General features: G+C 42.2%; 1 protein-coding gene and 1 pseudogene across 1 annotated transcript; one reads left to right on the top strand and one right to left on the bottom strand.

The window, feature by feature from the left end:
• Positions 1-3,234: 3,234 nt before the first annotated feature.
• On the bottom strand, positions 3,235-7,233 carry LOC139023616 (tetratricopeptide repeat protein 16-like; annotated as a pseudogene).
• Positions 7,234-8,406: 1,173 nt separating this feature from the next.
• LOC111957789 (solute carrier family 2, facilitated glucose transporter member 8) lies at positions 8,407-16,134 on the top strand. Its single transcript, XM_023978795.2, has 10 exons — positions 8,407-8,894; positions 10,122-10,284; positions 10,486-10,692; positions 10,909-11,008; positions 12,666-12,877; positions 13,289-13,438; positions 13,670-13,778; positions 14,044-14,211; positions 14,460-14,605; positions 14,981-16,134. Exons 1-10 carry the CDS (start codon positions 8,797-8,799, stop codon positions 15,125-15,127), a joined length of 1,500 nt encoding a protein of 499 aa, XP_023834563.1. The 5' UTR covers positions 8,407-8,796; the 3' UTR covers positions 15,128-16,134.
• Positions 16,135-17,639: the final 1,505 nt, after the last annotated feature.

Below are 17,639 nucleotides of genomic sequence, written 5' to 3'. Positions count from 1 at the left end.
GCATGGCAAGCAGTACCGGAGCGCCAAGTCTAGAACCAAAAGGCTCCTTAACAGCATCTACCCCCAAGCCATAAGACTGCTGAACAATTAATTAAATGGACACCCGGACTATTTACATTGACCCCCCCGTATATAGCCTCGTTATTGTTATGTAATTTTCTTGAGATAATCTTTTTATTTTTTTTATTTTTTTACTTTAGTTTATTTAGTAAATATTTTCTTAACCCAAATTATTTTAACTGCATTGTTGGTAAAGGGCTTGTAAGTAAGCATTTCACGGTAAGGTCTACACCTGTTGTATTCGGCGCATGTGACAAATACAATTTGATCTGAGGGTCTTTAGGTGCCTTTTTGGCAAACTCCAAGCGGGCTGTCATGTGCCTTTTACTGAGGAGTAGCTTCCGTCTGTCCACTCTACCATAAAGGCCTGATTAGTTGAGTGCTGCAGAAATGGTTGTCCTTCTGGAAGGTTCTCCCATCTCCACAGAGGAACTCTGGAGTTCTGTCAGAATGACCATCGGGATCTTGGTCACCAACCTGACCAAGGCCCTTCTCCCCCGATTGCTCAGATTGACCAGGCGGCCAGCTCTAGGAAGAGTCTTGGTGGTTCCAAACTTCTTCCATTTAAGAATGATGGAAGCCACTGTGTTCTTGGAGACTTTCAACGCTATAAATGTTTTGGTACCCTTCCCCAGATCTGTGCCTCGACACAATCCTGTCTCGGAGCTCTACGGACAATTCCTTCGACCTCATGGCTTTGTTTTTGCTCTGACATGCACTGTCAACTGTGGGACCTTATATAGAATCATGTCCAATCAATTGAATTTACCACAGGTGGACTCTAAACAAGTTGAAGAAACATCTCAAAGATGCTCAATGGAAACAGGATGAACCTGAGCTCAATTTCAAGTCTCATAGCAAAGGGTCTGTATACTTATGTAAATAAGGTATTTCTGTTTTTCTTTTTCATAAATTTGCAAACATTGCTAATAACCTGTTTTTGTTTTGTCATTTTGGGGTATTGTGTGTAGATTGATGAGGATTTTTTTTATTTAATACATTTTAGAATAAGACTGTAATGTAACAAAATGTGGAACTGTATGAATACTTTCGGAATGCATTGTACATACAGTACCAGTCCAAAGTTTGGACACACCTACTCATTCAAGGGTTTTTCTTTATTTTTTGCTATTTTCTACAATGTAGAATAATAGTGAAGACATCAAACTATTAAATAAGTTTAACAAATAAGTAAACAAATCAGAATATTTTTTATATTTTAGATTCTTCAAAGTAGCCACCCATTGCCTTGATGACAGCTTTGCACACTCTTGGCATTCTCTCAACCAGCTTCGTGAGGAATGCTTTTCCAACAGTCTCGAAGGAGTTCCCACATATGCTGATGCAGCACTCCATCACCATCCTTGGTCAAATAGCCCTTTCACACCTGGAGCTGTGTTTTGGGTCATTGTCCTGTTGAAAAACAAATGATAGTCCCACTAAGTGCAAACCAGATGGTATGGCGTATCGCTGCAGAATGCTTTGGTAGACGTGCTGGTTAAGTGTGCCTTGAATTCTAAATAAATCACAGACAGCGTCACCAGCAAACCACACATGCAGAGATCATCCGTTCACCTACTCTGCATCTCACAAAGACACGGCGGTTGGAACCAAAAATTTCAAATTTTGACTCATCAGACCAAAAAGACAGATGTCATGTTTCTTGGCCCAAGCAAGTCTCTTCTTCTTATTGGTGTCCGTTAGTAGTGGTTTCTTTGCAGCAATTCGACCATGAAGGCCTGATTCACACAGTCTCCTCTGAACAGTTGAGATGTGTCTGTTACTTGAACTCTGAAACATTTATTTGGGCTGCAATTTGAGGTGCAGTTAACTCTAATGAACTTATCCTCTGCAGCAAAAAAAAAAGTAATGATGGCCTGTTGTTTCTCTTTGCTTATTTGAGTACTTGCCATAATATGGACTTGGTCATTTACCAATAACCTTCTGTATACCTTGTCAAAAACGGTATAAAACACAACTGATTGGCTCAAACACATTAAGAAGGAAAGAAATTCCACAAATTAACTTTTAACAAGGCACACCTGTTAATTGTAATGCATTCCAGGTGACTACCTCATGAAGCTGGTTGAGAGAATGCCAAGAGTGTGCAAAGCTGTCATCAAGGCAAAGGGTGGCTACTTTGAAGAATCTCAAAAACAAAATATATTTAGATTTGTTTAACACTTTGTAACGGTCTTCTTCGTCCTCCTCGTCTGAGGAGTAGTAGGAGATATCGGACCAATACGCAGCGTGGTGAGTATTCATATTTATTTAGAATACTTGAAACAAACAAACAAAATAACGAATAAACTAACGAACACGAAACAGTCCCGTATGGTGAACAGAAACAGGAACACAGTAACAGGAACAATCACCCACAATACAAAACAGGCTACCTAAATATGGCTCCCAATCAGAGACAACGACAAACACCTGCCTCTGATTGAGAACCATATCAGGCCAAACACATAGAAATAGACAAACTAGACAAACAACATAGAATGCCCACTCAGATCACACCCTGACCAAACAAAACATAGAAACATACACAGCAAACTATGGTCAGGGCGTGACACACTTCTTTGGTTACTACATGATTCCACATGTGTTATTTTCATAGTTTTGATGTCTTCACTATTATTCTACAATGTAGAAAACAGTAAAAATAAAGAAAAACCCTGGAATGAGTAGGTGTGTCCAAACTTTTGACTGGTACTGTATATATCTACCTCTATCGATCCAGTATCACTGCACATTGTTAATAATGGTATTGGCACTGACCCTGTATATAGTATGCTTACTTTATTATTTTTATGTTTATATCTCATTTGTTTTTGTTCTACCATGTTATTTGTTGTATTACATTGTTATTGATTACTGCTTTGTTGGTTACAAGAAAGACATTTCACTGTACCTGTACATGTGACATTAAAACCGGAAACACACACATGCAGACAGAGGTACAGATTTACTACAGTAGTCAGTTCTGCACCAAGTGGGAGTTTCGCACCACTTTATGAAACATGTATTACATAAAATGAAATGTGCATTAAAAGAAAGAATAACCTGTTCATATACTTATAAAAAACATCCCCCCCCCCCCCAATCTGCATTGGAAACAAGTGGTGAGAGCTTAGTACTTGCATAACTAGGGTCCTTAGCACACATTAGGCCCTAGCTATAACAACTCAGTATTATGGATAGAGTGGATGAGACACACAGTACAGGCATTGAGGGTCTTGCCTGATCATTAGTGGGGTCCAGGAGAAGGGTACTGATGGCATCCTGCTTGGCCCCCTCTACGTTGGGCACTTTACAGTGGGGCTTTGGCCCAGTTCTCAAAGTACTGGCTGACTCCAGGGTTGTACTTGATGGCCTCAGGGAACTTGTCAGAGCTGCCTCATGGTACTTCCTGCGGTGAAGACAATACACAGTGTTATGGATGACAGACTGAGACTCACCAGTCCTGGTAGCAGTGTGTGCCCAGGGTGTTGAGGATGACAGCGAGGCGGATCCAGATGGCCTGGTCATCAGGAGACATCTCTTCCGCCTGCTGGTAGTCAGCCAGGGCAAACTCCCACTCGTCCTGCTGGAAGAAACACAAACCACAACCACCTCTGTAAATATCAGAGGTGATATCTACTGTCGACTCAGATGCACTCCTTCCTGAAATTGGATATAATGGATATAGGTACTGACTTTATGCATTGATGTATTAAAGGTCTGTGAGGTGATATGAAATCAAATCTCCAGTCACTTTAAACACATCCTCTCTTGATCTCAGTGACTCCTGCCCACCGTCCATATTCACACACTATTTCTATTTCACAGAGCCAGACATCAATTGCACCTTTTTCAAGAGGGAGCCCACAACCTCTCTCATTTTACCTCAGCCAAACTCACCTCCTTCGCCTCCACTTCCTCCCACCCCCTTAAACATACCTCCCTTCCCTCATCTCTCCTCTTCTTTTCTCTCCCGTCCTCTCCTCTCCCCTCCCCTTGCATCCTCTGTTAATGTGGAGGCCGCTTTCCTCCTTCTGCTCCCGGACGGCCTTGCTGAGCAGCATGGTTTCCTCGGCGTAGAAGTTATGGGAAGAAGCACGGCACGGCAAAGTCGTTATAGGCGAGCACCAGCTGGGCCTGGGCCGCCTCCTGCACGACCCTCAGTTTTTCCTGGGTGTGTCCGCTCGGCTCCGCCCCTGGACTCAAGCCTCACTCAGCTCCACAGCCAGGACCAGGTCCTCAATGACAGAAGTGAAGTCTTTCAGCCTGCGGTACAGAATACCCCTATGGTGCAAAATACTACATATTAGTGGATAATAGACAGTATGGAGCATATCACAGCAACACAATGTAGATTATGTATCCTCATTTGTTTAGTGTAGATTGGTAGATGAGAATCAGTCTGAAAACGTGTCAACATTATCAAGCTTCTAGCTTCTAACGAGAACATTATGAACACCTGCTCTTTCCATGACCTAGACTGACCAGGTGAATCCAGATGAAAGCTATGATCCCTTATTGATGTCCCCTGTTAAATCCACTTCCATCAGTGTAGATGAAGGGGAGGAGACAGGTTAAAGAATGATTTTTAAGCCTTGGGACAATTCAGACATTGATTGTGTATGTGTGCCATTCAGAGGGTGAATGGGCAAGACAAAATATTTAAGTGCCTTTGAACGGGGTATGGAAGTAGGTGGCTTTTCACGCCCAACAGTTTCCCCATGTGTATCAAGAATGGTCCACCACCCAAAGGACTTCCAGCCAACTTGACACAACTGTGGGAAGCATTGGAGTCAACATGGGCCAGTGTCCCTGTGGAACGCTTTCGACACGTTGTAGTCTATGCCCTGACAAATTGAGGCTGTTCTGAGGGAAAAAGGGAGAAGGGGGGGGGGTTCAACTCAATATTATGATTGTCTTTTTAATGTTTTGTGCACTCAGTGTATATCTCTTCATTGGTAGAGGAGAATGGTCTGGTAAAATGGGATCAACCAGGCATGTATCAGCTAAACCACAGGCCTAATCAACACTCTTGCTTGCTGTATCAGAACCTTGACACGTACAGATAAATACTCTGTCAAAAATATCAAGATTCTAGCTTCAAACAAGAACCTTATGACCACCTGCTGTACCAGTACCCCCCTGTATATAGTCTCACTATTGTTATTTTACTGCTGCTCTTTAATTACTTGGTACTTTTATTTCTTATTCTTATTCATATTTTTTATTTTTATTTAACTGCATTGTTGGTTAGGGGCTTGTAAGTAAGCATTTCACTGTAAGGTTGTAATCGGCGCATGAGACTAATACAATTTGATTAGATTTGATTTGCCGTCAACACCTGAAGAGGTAGTGCTGCTCAAATCAAATGTATTTATAAAGCTCTTTTAACGTCAGCAGATGTTACAAAGTGCCTATACAGAAACCCAGCCTAAAACCCCAAGCAATGCAGATTTAAAGGCGCAGTGGCTAGGACAAACTCTCTAGAAAGGCAGGCATCTAGGAAGAAACCTAGAGAGGAACCAGGCTCTGAGGGGTGGCCAGTCCTCTTCTGGCTGTGCCGGGTGGAGATTATAAGAGTGCATCGCTATTAAGGCCAGGTCGTTCTTCAGTCTCAGTGCAATGCTCCAGGGCCATGTTGACCTTGGACAGGGCCTCCGTGAGCTTCCCTGCCAGGGCCCTTCTGATGGCCTGCTGCCTGGCCCTCTCACTGGCCTCCTCTAGCCCAGCAAGGCACCTGCCTCTAGGCACGATGGACTGAGGGCCAAGGTTGACCTCAGATCACGGTAGCACAGTGTTACCTGTATGGAGAAGAGTTCTGGTAATTGCCTTACGATACGATATTATCACGATACTTAGTGCCAATAACATATGTATTGCGATTTTCACGATTCTATATGTATTGCGATTCCATACTGACATTTTATTGCGATTTTATGTTCCAAACATATTGCTCACTAAATGTCTGCTGCAGAGAGACAAGAGAAAACAAGTTTTGATCCGTCCGAGAAATAAAATTGCTGAAAACATGTTGGCTCACTATTTAAAAAGAAGATGGAGAACAAGCTATAGGATGAAAAATACTCACGTTTTGGAAGAGGCACAGCTGACTAGCGCTAGTTAACGCTACCTATGGTGGCAATTTTTGGGAGTCAAATATCTATATAATATTGCGATATGTAACTGTATTGATTTTTTCCCCCATCACTAATGAAGAATGGTCCTGTCATTCCATTAGAATGCATGTAAATTTGACTTTTTAAATCATTTTTATAGGGAGTCACTAGATGGTCCGAGAGGACAAAAGTGGAAATTATGTCACAAGTGTTGAACTAGTACATAACCTATTTCCCCCAAAGGTTACAGTTCATAAGGTTAGTGGTTGAAATTGCATTTGGTGCTAGAAATCGTCACACCTGCGTTCTTTATAGCATGGCATTGTCAGATATTGCCAAGCGTTAACACCGAGATAACGGAGTGTGAGAGTGTACTACTGACCTGGTTGAGCTGTTTGTGGAGACGTGCTCTGAGGGTGAGCAGATCTACGGTCTCAGAGTCTACCTGTAACCAGTTACTAACCAACCTCAGACAGTCAGAGTCTACCTGTAGCCAGTTACTAACCAGCCTCAGACAGTCAGAGTCTACCTGTAGCCAGTTAATAACCAGTCTCAGACAATCAGTCTACCTGTAGCCAGTTACTAACCAGCCTCAGACAGTCAGAGTCTACCTGTAGCCAGTTACTAACCAGCCTCAGACAGTCAGAGTCTACCTCCAGCTAGTTACTAACCAGCCTCAGACAGTCAGTATAGCGGCCCAGGGCCGTCAGACATGCCAGGCTACAACAGCAACAAAGGGAGACACTTCCGTGGTTCACACCCGTGAATTTTTTTTTTTTTTAATCTTAGGTGAATAGCACCATCTGTTGGCTGTGCAAGGAATGTCTGTCTGTAGAGATGGCTGAGATCAAAGGATTTCACATGCCCTCCTTAGGCAGATAACATTTGGATAAAGCCAAAGAAAGTGTTTGTATATAGTGGAAACAGTAACAACTATATTCATTTTCATGCACATAGCTCTCTATGTGAATACCTCAAATTTCACACTGACCTCCTCATGTGATATGACCAGCAGCAAGGCCTTGGCAAACAACTCCAGAGCATCCAGGAACATCCCCTGTGGAGTGGACAAAACTCAATATTATCTCTATTCTCTAAACAAGACAATTACAACAGTTTTCAGATGAGATATATAAAAAGGGTGCTATCAGATTTTTACAACGTTTTTTCAAGTGAAAGCAAGAGGTATTTCAATAGTGCTGCGTGCGCGCTTGACTGTGTAGGGATGATCATTATGTCTGAATGTTTTCCCAGACTGTTCTAAGAAGATCACAGCAGGCCAGAGGTTTGTGGATGGCCTTAGCCTGAGGCAGCCATGTCTGCAGCTGATGGCTGTAGACTGGAAGTCACACATCTGTAGATAAGCCTCCACCTGGCTCACATAGAGCTGGAAGTCAGAACACATGACAACTTCAGATAATTATTTTATACAAATCAGACTGTACCTGTACCTGTTTCTGCTGTGTTTTTTTATTTAACAAGGCAAGTCAGTTAGAACAAATTCTTAGTTACAATGACAGCCTACACTGGCCAAACCCAGACGACAATAGGCCAATTGTGCACCGCCCTACAGCACTCCCAATTGTGATACAGCCTGGATTTGAACCAGGGTGTCTGTAGTGACGCCTCTAGCATTGAGATGCCGTGCCTTAGACAGCTGCGCCACTCGGGAGCCCAAATATGACTTGCTTTGGCGAAGCAAGTCACAGGCTTTGAAAATTGATACTGCTATTGGTATTGCCTCTTCTCCATAGCTGCAAATTGCTAAATCTAGGTGAATGCCCCTTACGGTAAACTCAACTCATCTTCAGAAATCATATTGTGATTAAAGTAGCTAATATACATTAATGTCAAAACTACATCAACCTGTTGACATGTCAAACTCAATGTTCAATGGCAGCCTTTCAACTTAAGAAAATGCTTATTGGGTTTTTATGCCGTATTTCCAAAGGTATTTCACCTGCCTCCACTAGTAAGGCACATACAGATGTTGATAATTTTAAAAATATTTTTTATTTAACCTTTATTTAACTAGGAAAGTCGGTTAGTCTTATTTTAAAACGACGGCTTAAATGCACCAATACACATCCTTAAAGCTATATACTGGATTCTGTCCAGCCTCTGAAGCAAAGTCTTCGGCGCTGTTCCATAAACTATACACTCGTAATCAAGTGTTGTCCTGATCAGAGCTCTATAAATATCCATCAACGATTGTCTATCAGCACTCCATTCACCAACTTCTTGTACTTTGTTTCAAAATATGATTACATTATCTTTATACGGAACACCCTGGGAACGGCTGCAACTTTCATTTTTTAAAACGGAACCGGAAACATGAATTTATAGCAAGAATGCGAATCAGCTGATTCTGTGAAAGCATATGACCCAATTTGACAATAACCGTCCGGTCGGTCAGTTGACATATTTTGCTAACAAAAATATTAATATCATTATGTTTTTCATAATTTCCTGAGAATATTCTTGTTGAATTGAGGGTTTGTAGTCTCGCGTGCGGCGGTCTTCCCTTCGCGAAGAGTTTTTGGTAAAGATTTTCGCTGGCTCTGCATGTCCAGCATCCCTGGCCTTTGTTAAGTGACCGCAAACAACAGGACAAAACATGATGGAAATCCAAAATCATGAGTCAACACGATTGCTTGATGCAGAATATGGAGAAGAAGAGACAGGAGTGAGGTCGGAGCAGGACGAATATCTTGAGTAAGTTTGTGTTATGATTATGGCAAGAAAAGTTTTAACCCAATATCTTTGGTGGCCCTATACCACCCAGCATGATCAAATCAAAATGTATTTGTCACATGCGCCGAATACAACAGGAGTAGACCATACCAGGAAATGCTTACTTACAAGCCCTTAGCCAATAATGCAGTTCAAGAAAGATTTAAGAAAATATTTACGAAATAAACTAAAGTAAAAAATTATAAAAAAGTAACACAAATAAATAACAATAACGAGGCTATATACAGGGGGTACCGGTACCGAGTCAATGTGCGGGGGTACGTTACATGTTAGTCGAGGTAATTTGTACATGTAGGTAGGGGTAGAGTGACTATGCATGGATAATAAATAGCGAGTAGCAGCAGTGTAAAAACAAATGGGTTGGGGGTTCAATGTAAACAGTCTGGGTGGCCATTTGATTAATTGTTCAGCAGTGTTATGGCATGGGGGTAGAAGCTGTTAAGGAGCCTTTTGGTTCTAGACTTGGCGCTCTGGCACCTCTTGCTGTGCGGTAGCAGAGAGAACAGTCTATGACTTGGGTGACTGGAGTCTTCGACAATTTTATGGGCTTCCATCTGACACTGCCTAGTATATTCAGTGGGGAGAACAAGTATTTGATACACTGCCGATTTTGCAGGTTTTCCTACTTACAAAGCATGTAGAGGTCTTTAATTTTTATCATAGGTACACTTCAACTGTGAGAGACAGAATCTAAAACAAAAATCCAGAAAATGACATTATGATTTTTAAGTAATTAATTTGCGCTTAAACTCTTTCACAATTTAATATTTGCTAAACAGCACTCCTGGTAGGCTACTGCAGCCTCACTCTACCCGTGATAAAGTCATTTTTGATAAGGTGCGAAACTGAAATATACGTTTTGGTATGATTTTTGTGGAATATTGAATGTGCGCTTCAAACTGTTTGCTTGGAATGATTTGTAGATATCGTCTCCATCTGTGCATCCGACTCAGTTTCCCTACCAGAAAACAAGTGACGCCGGTAAAGTCTTGTGTATTCGAGCACCCAAATTCAGGGGGATGGCTTGACTGCATTTTGCGAGTGTCTGCTTACTTGACAGCAGTAGCATACTGTAGTCTTTACTAAAAACATGGTCTAGTTTTGTTGGGTTGGTGTTGTCTTGCATGTAAATAGTGTTGTTACAATAAAGCTGATTTTGTAACCCCACTTGTTCTATATTTTCAACAGCAAGGTGAAGAATGGAAAGCTGTACCTCGCCACTTTTGCAGCAGTCCTTGGCCCCCTGAGTTTTGGGTTTGTGTTAGGGTACAGCTCCCCTGCTATCCCTGAACTAAGCACAATCACTGACCCGAGATTACAACTAGACAAAGAAGAGGCTTCCTGGTTTGGGGTAAGATAACATTCTTGTCATGGGGCCCTGATTTCCCCCCCCCCCCTCATAACCCAACCAGGATGAGCTTTGGATCATTGTCATGCTATAACACGGACTCAGAGTTTTTTTCCTGGTCAGGTCAGGGCCCTAATCATTCCTGAGTGGATTAAAGTGGACATTATCCATTTAATTGACTCTGTTCTGTTTTCTGTTTTGCAGTCTATCGTGACGATAGGAGCTGCTATAGGGGGTCTACTCGGCGGTTGGATGGTGGACAAGATCGGGAGGAAGCTGAGTCTTATGTTCTGCTCCATACCTTATATCTTTGGTTTTACTATCATCATTGCTGCTCAGAATGTCTGGATGCTGTATCTTGGAAGGGTCCTCACAGGACTGGCAAGTGGGGTTACATCTCTAGTGGTCCCAGTAAGTACTATGGAATGTCTACTCTGATGCTATCTGCTTAAATTGACCAAGATGCATGACGACCAAGATGCATGACTGTATGAATGAATGCATGCATTCTAATTAGTTAATTTCCTCATATATTCCTATTTTACGTTGTTTTATCGCTTCTAGCAATATGTCATGCTGCGTACTCTTCCTGTGTGAACATACTTTTTCTCTTCCTCTGTGCTCTAGCTGTACATCTCAGAGATGGCCCATGAGCGTGTCCGTGGGGCAATGGGCTCCTGTGTTCAACTCATGGTGGTCACAGGAATCATGGGAGTATATATAGCAGGTACGCCACAGATGTCCATTTGTTAGCAGCATTTGGATGTTATGATTTATTGGTTTGAATCTCATGAGAAATTCTATATGCCATTTGTATACTGTTTCTGGTCAGCAGACAGGATTTGACAAGCATCTGACCATGTCATTAAGGGTTTGTCAGTGTTGTACAATTTTATGACAGAGGTTACAGCAGTAGTCATACGGGTAGAGGTAGTTGTAGAGGTCAATGTTTTAATGATGGGGTGTTTTGTTCAAGGTACAAACCACCATCAAAGGCTATTCAGCTGCAATCGGTATTGTCATGTGATTATCATCGCCAGGCATGATCAAGATTCCACCCAACTAACTGAGAGTGCTCTCATTTATGCCGGCCTCACAAGCCACCGCTATGCCTAATCTAGTTACCGACATACCATGCATGTTTCTCCATTTACTTCCTCAATAGACAGTACCATTGCAGGAGCGGTTGGCTGTTTTGTCTCCATAGTCTCTAATATTTAGAGGCAAATGGTCTCTGGCTGAGGAATGTTGAACGGAAGAAACGTTTCATTAACTCAATTCCTGTATATGCTCTTCTAAATATGAATTTCAATTTAATGAACCGGGGTGATGGATTTGCCTAGTACGAACCATCCTGATCTAATTCGTGCTAGGCTAGTGATGGATACTAATAATCAACATTCTACATTTTCATTGTTCATGTTCTGGAGTTTCCCTGTAAAAAAAATAATACATACAATTATGTAATATCAACGACACAGCTGTGGAATCCAGACCTTAATAGTTTCTTTTCACACGGAATGACTCTACTAGGGTCATCACACTACTGCCTTCTCACATTCCATACTCTACTGTCTCTCTGCTTCCAGTGACTCACTCCTACAGGTTCATGCTCTACAACATCCGTAGAGTACGACCCTACCTCACACAGGAAGCGGCACAGGTCCTAGTCCAGGCACTTGTCATCTCGCGTCTGGACTACTGCAACTCTCTGTTGGCTGGGTGCCATCAAACCCCTGCTATTTATCCAGAACGCTGCAGCCTGCCTGGCGTTCAACCTTCCCATGTCACCCCGCTCCTCCGCACGCTCCACTGGCTTCCAGTCGAAGCTCACATCCACTACAAGAACATGGTACTTGACTACGGAGCAGCAAGAGGAACTGCCCCTCGCTACCTTCAAGCTATGCTCAATCCCTACATCCCAACCCGAGCACTCCGTTCTTCCACCTCTGGTCTCATGGCCCTCCCACCCCTACGGGAGGGCAGCTCCCACTCAGCCCAGTCCAAGGTCTTCTCTGTCCTGGTACCCCAATGTTGGAACCAGCTTCCCCCTGAAGCTAGGACAGCAGAGTCCCTGCTCATCTTCCCGAAAACATCTGAAACCTTACCTTTTCAAGGAGTATCTTAAATAATCCCTCCATCACCCTCCCCCTCACACCCCCTACTCACCCCACCTTTCATGAACTAACACTCACACTTGACTTTCCCCCCTCTGACTAGCTCTGACTTTGCTGATAGCTACTTTATTGAGGAAAATGTACTTACTATGACTGAGATATGTGTTTGTCCCACCTACATGTAGCTATCTTAAGATGAATGCACTAACTGTAAGTCGCTCTGGATAAGGGCGCCTGCTAAATTACTTAAACGTAGATGCTTCCCAGGGCTGTCACTGGACTGGCGCTGGCTAGCGATCTGCTGCTCCATCCCTCCCACCCTGATGATGGTGTTCATGTGTTTCATGCCTGAGACGCCCAGGTTCCTGCTGTCTCAGGGTAAACGGAGGGAAGCTGAGGAGGCACTGCGCTTTCTGAGGGGGCCAGATGCCCCTGCAGAGTGGGAGTGTGCCCGCATTGAGGATGCTTCTGACGACCAGGTGAGCTTTGCGTATTCCCTAGTGATCATGAAGTATAAGACTTGCTTTAAGAAAGGCATTATGCCATTTCACAATGTATGAGACAAAGGTATTGATTGTAGAATAATACTCAGGTAGGGAGAGAGAGTCACACCTCTGTGTTGCACTTAACCAAATCAGTAGGAACAGTCTTACAATTTTTATCGCGGGACCTCTCTTCACCTGCACGGTTATGTGTCTGAGAAAGTATATTTAGGTCAGCCCCACTACTGTAGGGAACCAGAGCAGAGAGAAACTTGACAGAGCTGAGAAACGGTTGTCCTCTACGTTGTGGATTTAGTCTGAGGAGAATCTGGAACCAAGAAGCATGCTAACACATCTGACCCATGTTAAATGGCATAAGAGATGACTGTGTGCTTTGTGTTAAACCAGGGAGGTAGTTTTGGGATGGCTGATCTTAAGGACCCTGGAGTATACAAGCCCCTTGGAGTGGGCATCATGTTGATGCTCTTCCAGCAGCTCACCGGGATCAACGCCATCATGTTCTATGCTGAGACTATCTTTGAGAAGGCCCACTTTAAGGTAAGAATTGTTCAGTGTTATCGGTATTTTGGCAGCTGGACCGACCAATGCTTTATTTATTGTAATCTTTTTATGATTTAATTTGTTTTAAGATTCATTGGTTTGATGTATTTTAATCTCATTACTCTTCATAAACTGTAATGTGATTATCTAAGTACTATAGATACTATGATATTGACATACCAGTGCGGTTATATGTAATAAAATAACAGGTGATTATTTGTTTTTCAGAACAGCAATGTTGCTACGGTGGTAGTAGCAGCAACCCAGGTAGTATTCACTGCAGTAGCAGCATTGGTCATGGACCGCGCTGGAAGGAAGCTTCTCCTCATCCTCTCTGGTGCTTATGTCTCACAAGTGTCCCTCTGTCTGCGTGTTATCACTTACTTATCTTTCTTCCTCCACGGATTTTATAATGCATCAATAGAGTCCTTTGTGGCAATCCCTCTCCAAAATTGTAGGGTGGAAATAAGGCAGTGTCAAGCTTGACATCAAATTACCACACCCATCACCCAAACTGGGCCCCAACTACCTGAAAATCCATGTTCAATTGTGAAAAGAAATGTCCGTTCTCTTTCTCTCTCTTCCTCTCTTTCTCTATTAAGGAGTTTTTATGTGTCTAAGCACTGCTGCCTTTGGTGTCTACTTCAAGTTGTCCAGTGAAACCCATGGTAACTCCTCAGGACTCTGCCTAGTAGAGAGTCCCCTTGCTCAGAACCCTGCGGCTGATCTGTCATGGCTCGCACTGTCCAGCATGGGCTTCTTCATCACAGGTGAACCCCACTCTTAAATTGTGACTATTGGGGCCCAGCAAACTATCCTGGCTAGATAAAAACAAATGAATTGTCTGCATTGCCTAGTAATGTTTCTTTTAGAGTATAGTTGGTTTAGTCACCTGTAAATTCTTCCATGTGTTTTGAACTTACTATCAACCGTATAGCCATTTATATTTTAAATTCAGATCTGACATTTTGCTTTGTGTGAAACTTATTCTAATCGTCATACCTTGTGGTCAATTCAGGTTTCTCTCTTGGTTGGGGTCCCATCCCCTGGCTGGTGATGTCAGAGATCTTTCCCACGCGAGTAAAGGGGTTTGCCAGCTCTGTTTGTGTCCTCACCAACTGGGGCTCTGCCTTCGTTATCACCAAGACCTTCCAGAACCTGATGGTGAGTTGGTGTTGATTTTGGGAATCCTATATGGCAGATGTGGGGGATAAAGAGATGTTGAAAAGGCAGATAAAGAGGGCTTGTGAGGAAGCCATTTTGCAGTTGTGGTTTTACTGGTTTGCAATTTTCTTAGCCAAGCAGAGACACAAATGTCTATATGCGAACTTTAACAACCTTTTTATTACAGATATACAAACATTGCTATGTATACAGATAGACACTTAATGCACTGAACAAAGAAGTTTCCTCTGCAGTTCATGTGTAGTGTCAGTCAATACATTTTAGAGGATGAGCTCAGAGGTCTATAAGGTAATACTGGTAACTGTAAGGATGTATTTGGATATTGTAATAACAATCCATGAAAATGTATTTCAGGATATCCTAACCAGTGCTGGAACCTTCTGGCTGTTCTCTGGGTGTTGTGCGCTCAACATAGTCTTCACCATCATCTTTGTCCCGGAGACCAAAGGCAAGACTCTGGAGCAGATCCAGGCACGTTTCAAAGGGACTCCAGAACAATAAAGCTACAATAGACCAACTTAACATCAACGCCAAATATAACCTCAGCAAGGACAGGAGTACAATTTGGAGGGTCTCATGATACCTTGTGATCGATAGTTCTCTGGATGGTCCTTTAAAATGGGATAATCTATCGCTTTCTCTTACTTGAAAAAGTATAATGGTTGTGGCTGATTATTATGCTCTACTCTGACTTAGTAGCGGGTCCGGCAGTCTGGGCTTTGGGCCTGTTGGGCATCCTGAATGAATGCTGGACCTCTTAAGCGACCTTTTAATGGTACTTTTACTAGTTCTTTTCACTGGAGTAAATCAATTCACACATTCAAGAAAATATTTATGAACCTGAGATATTTGTAAATTTTACTTCTAGATAAGAACGATTACACAAACATAACGAAACACACTTTTTGTATGTATTATTTTTTTGCATTATTCAAATGTGAGAACATGTTTTGGCCCATAATGATAATTGAATAGTTCCAAAATAATATTTGGCCCATAATGATAATTGAATAGTTCCAAAATAATATTTTGTTGTTGGCTGATTTAATGTTCTGTTTATACCATGTGGGTATACTATGGGTTACTGATGCACTTGTAATACAGGTAAAGCTGTTAAAAACTAATGCACTGAGCACATCTACACAACACTGACACTTTCTATACAGGTGAACCTTTAAACATAAAGAACCAGGAGAAACAGGAACTGTGGTATGTTTTTAAATGTTGTTTTGATAACTCAAGCTGTACATTTGTAAGTGTGCACTAATGTCCTCTTGGAATTATAGTTCTTTGAAAAGACATGAAAAATGATGTTAATACTCTTTTTCCACCTTTCTAAAAATAAGTATGTAATTCATGTGATTTTGTTAAGAATGGTTGTGTGAATACAATTTAAAGTATCAATGCACGCTGTCATTGAATTGACAGTTCCAAAACATTGGAACTCAAAGTGCTACACTAGTGAATGGTCATAATATCGTGTTAATAAAAGAGATTTGTCTATCATAGTAGCACTTCATTTTTTCCTTACGTCTTCTATTAGTTTTTTCCCCCCTGAATGTTTCTAGGGGTTATGGTGTTGTTCAGTGGGCACTCTTAACTACAAGATTTTACCGAGTTACAGTTCATATAAGGAAACCAGTCAATTAAAAATGGTTTATTTAACCTTAATTTTAACAGGGCAGACACATTAAGACCTAGGTCTCTTTTACAAATGTGCCCTGTATATACTACATAAATATACACATGATACCCAATATACACTGACAAAAATATAAACGCAACATGTAAACTGTTGGTTTCATGAGCGGAAATAAAATATCCCAGACATTTACATACGCACAAAAGGCTTAATACTTTAAAATGATGTGCACAAATTTGTTTACATGCCTGTTAGTGAGCATTACTCCTTTGCCAAGATAATCCATCCACCTGACAGGTGTGGCATATCAAGAAGCTGTTTAAACATCATGTTCTTTACACAGGTGCACCTTGTGCTGGAGACAAAAGGCCACTCAAATGTGTAGTTATGTCACAACACGATGCCAAAGATGTCTCAAGTTCTGAGGGAGCATGCAATTGTCATGCTGACTGCAGAAATGTCCACCAGAGCTGTTGCCAGAGAATTGAATGTTAATTTCTCTACCATAAGCCACCTCCAATGTTGTTTTAGAGAATTTGGCAGTATATACAACCAGCCTCATAACCCCAGACCACATGTACGATGTCGTCTGGGCGAGAGGTTTGCTGATATCAATGTTGTGAACAGAGTACCCCATGGTGGCAGTGGGGTTATGATATGGGCAGGCATAAGCTATGGACAACGAAAACAATTGCATTTCATCGATGTCAATTTGAATGCATGGAGATAACGTGAGATCCTGAGGCCCATTGTCGTGCCATTCATTCGTCGTCATCACCTCATGTTTCAGCATGATAATGCACAGCCCCCCGTGTTGCAAGGATCTATACACAATTCCTGGAAGCTGAAAATGTCCCAGTTCTTCCATGGCCTGAATACTCACCAGACAGGTCACCCATTGAGCATGTTTGGGATGCTCTGGTTTGACGTGCACGACATTGTGTTCCAGTTCCCGCTAATATTCAGCAACTTCACACGGCGATTGAAGAGAAGTGGGACAACATTCCACAGGCCACAATCAACAGCCTGATAAACTCTATGCAAAGGAGATGTGTCACGCTGCATGACACTATGACCAATAGATGCATAGCTGTATTCCCAGTCATGTGAAATCCATAGATTAGTAAAAGGCACATGACAACCCTCTTGGATTCTCTGGTCTGATGAAACTATGACTGAACTCTTTGGTCTGAATGCCACGCGTCATGTTTGGAGAAATCCTGGCACCATCCCTACTGTGAAGCATGGTGGTGGCAGCATCATGCTGTGTGGATGTTTTTCAACTGCAGGGACTGGGAGACTAGTCGGGATTGAGGAAAAGATGAACGGAGCAAAGTGCAGAGAGATCTTCGATGAAAACCTGCTCCAGAG

This window comes from Salvelinus sp. IW2-2015, linkage group LG33 (assembly GCF_002910315.2).
Source record: "Salvelinus sp. IW2-2015 linkage group LG33, ASM291031v2, whole genome shotgun sequence".
NCBI classification, from domain to species: domain Eukaryota; kingdom Metazoa; phylum Chordata; class Actinopteri; order Salmoniformes; family Salmonidae; genus Salvelinus; species Salvelinus sp. IW2-2015.
Note: the sequence above shows the minus strand (reverse complement) of the source record. Positions and strands in the feature narration are given on the sequence as shown.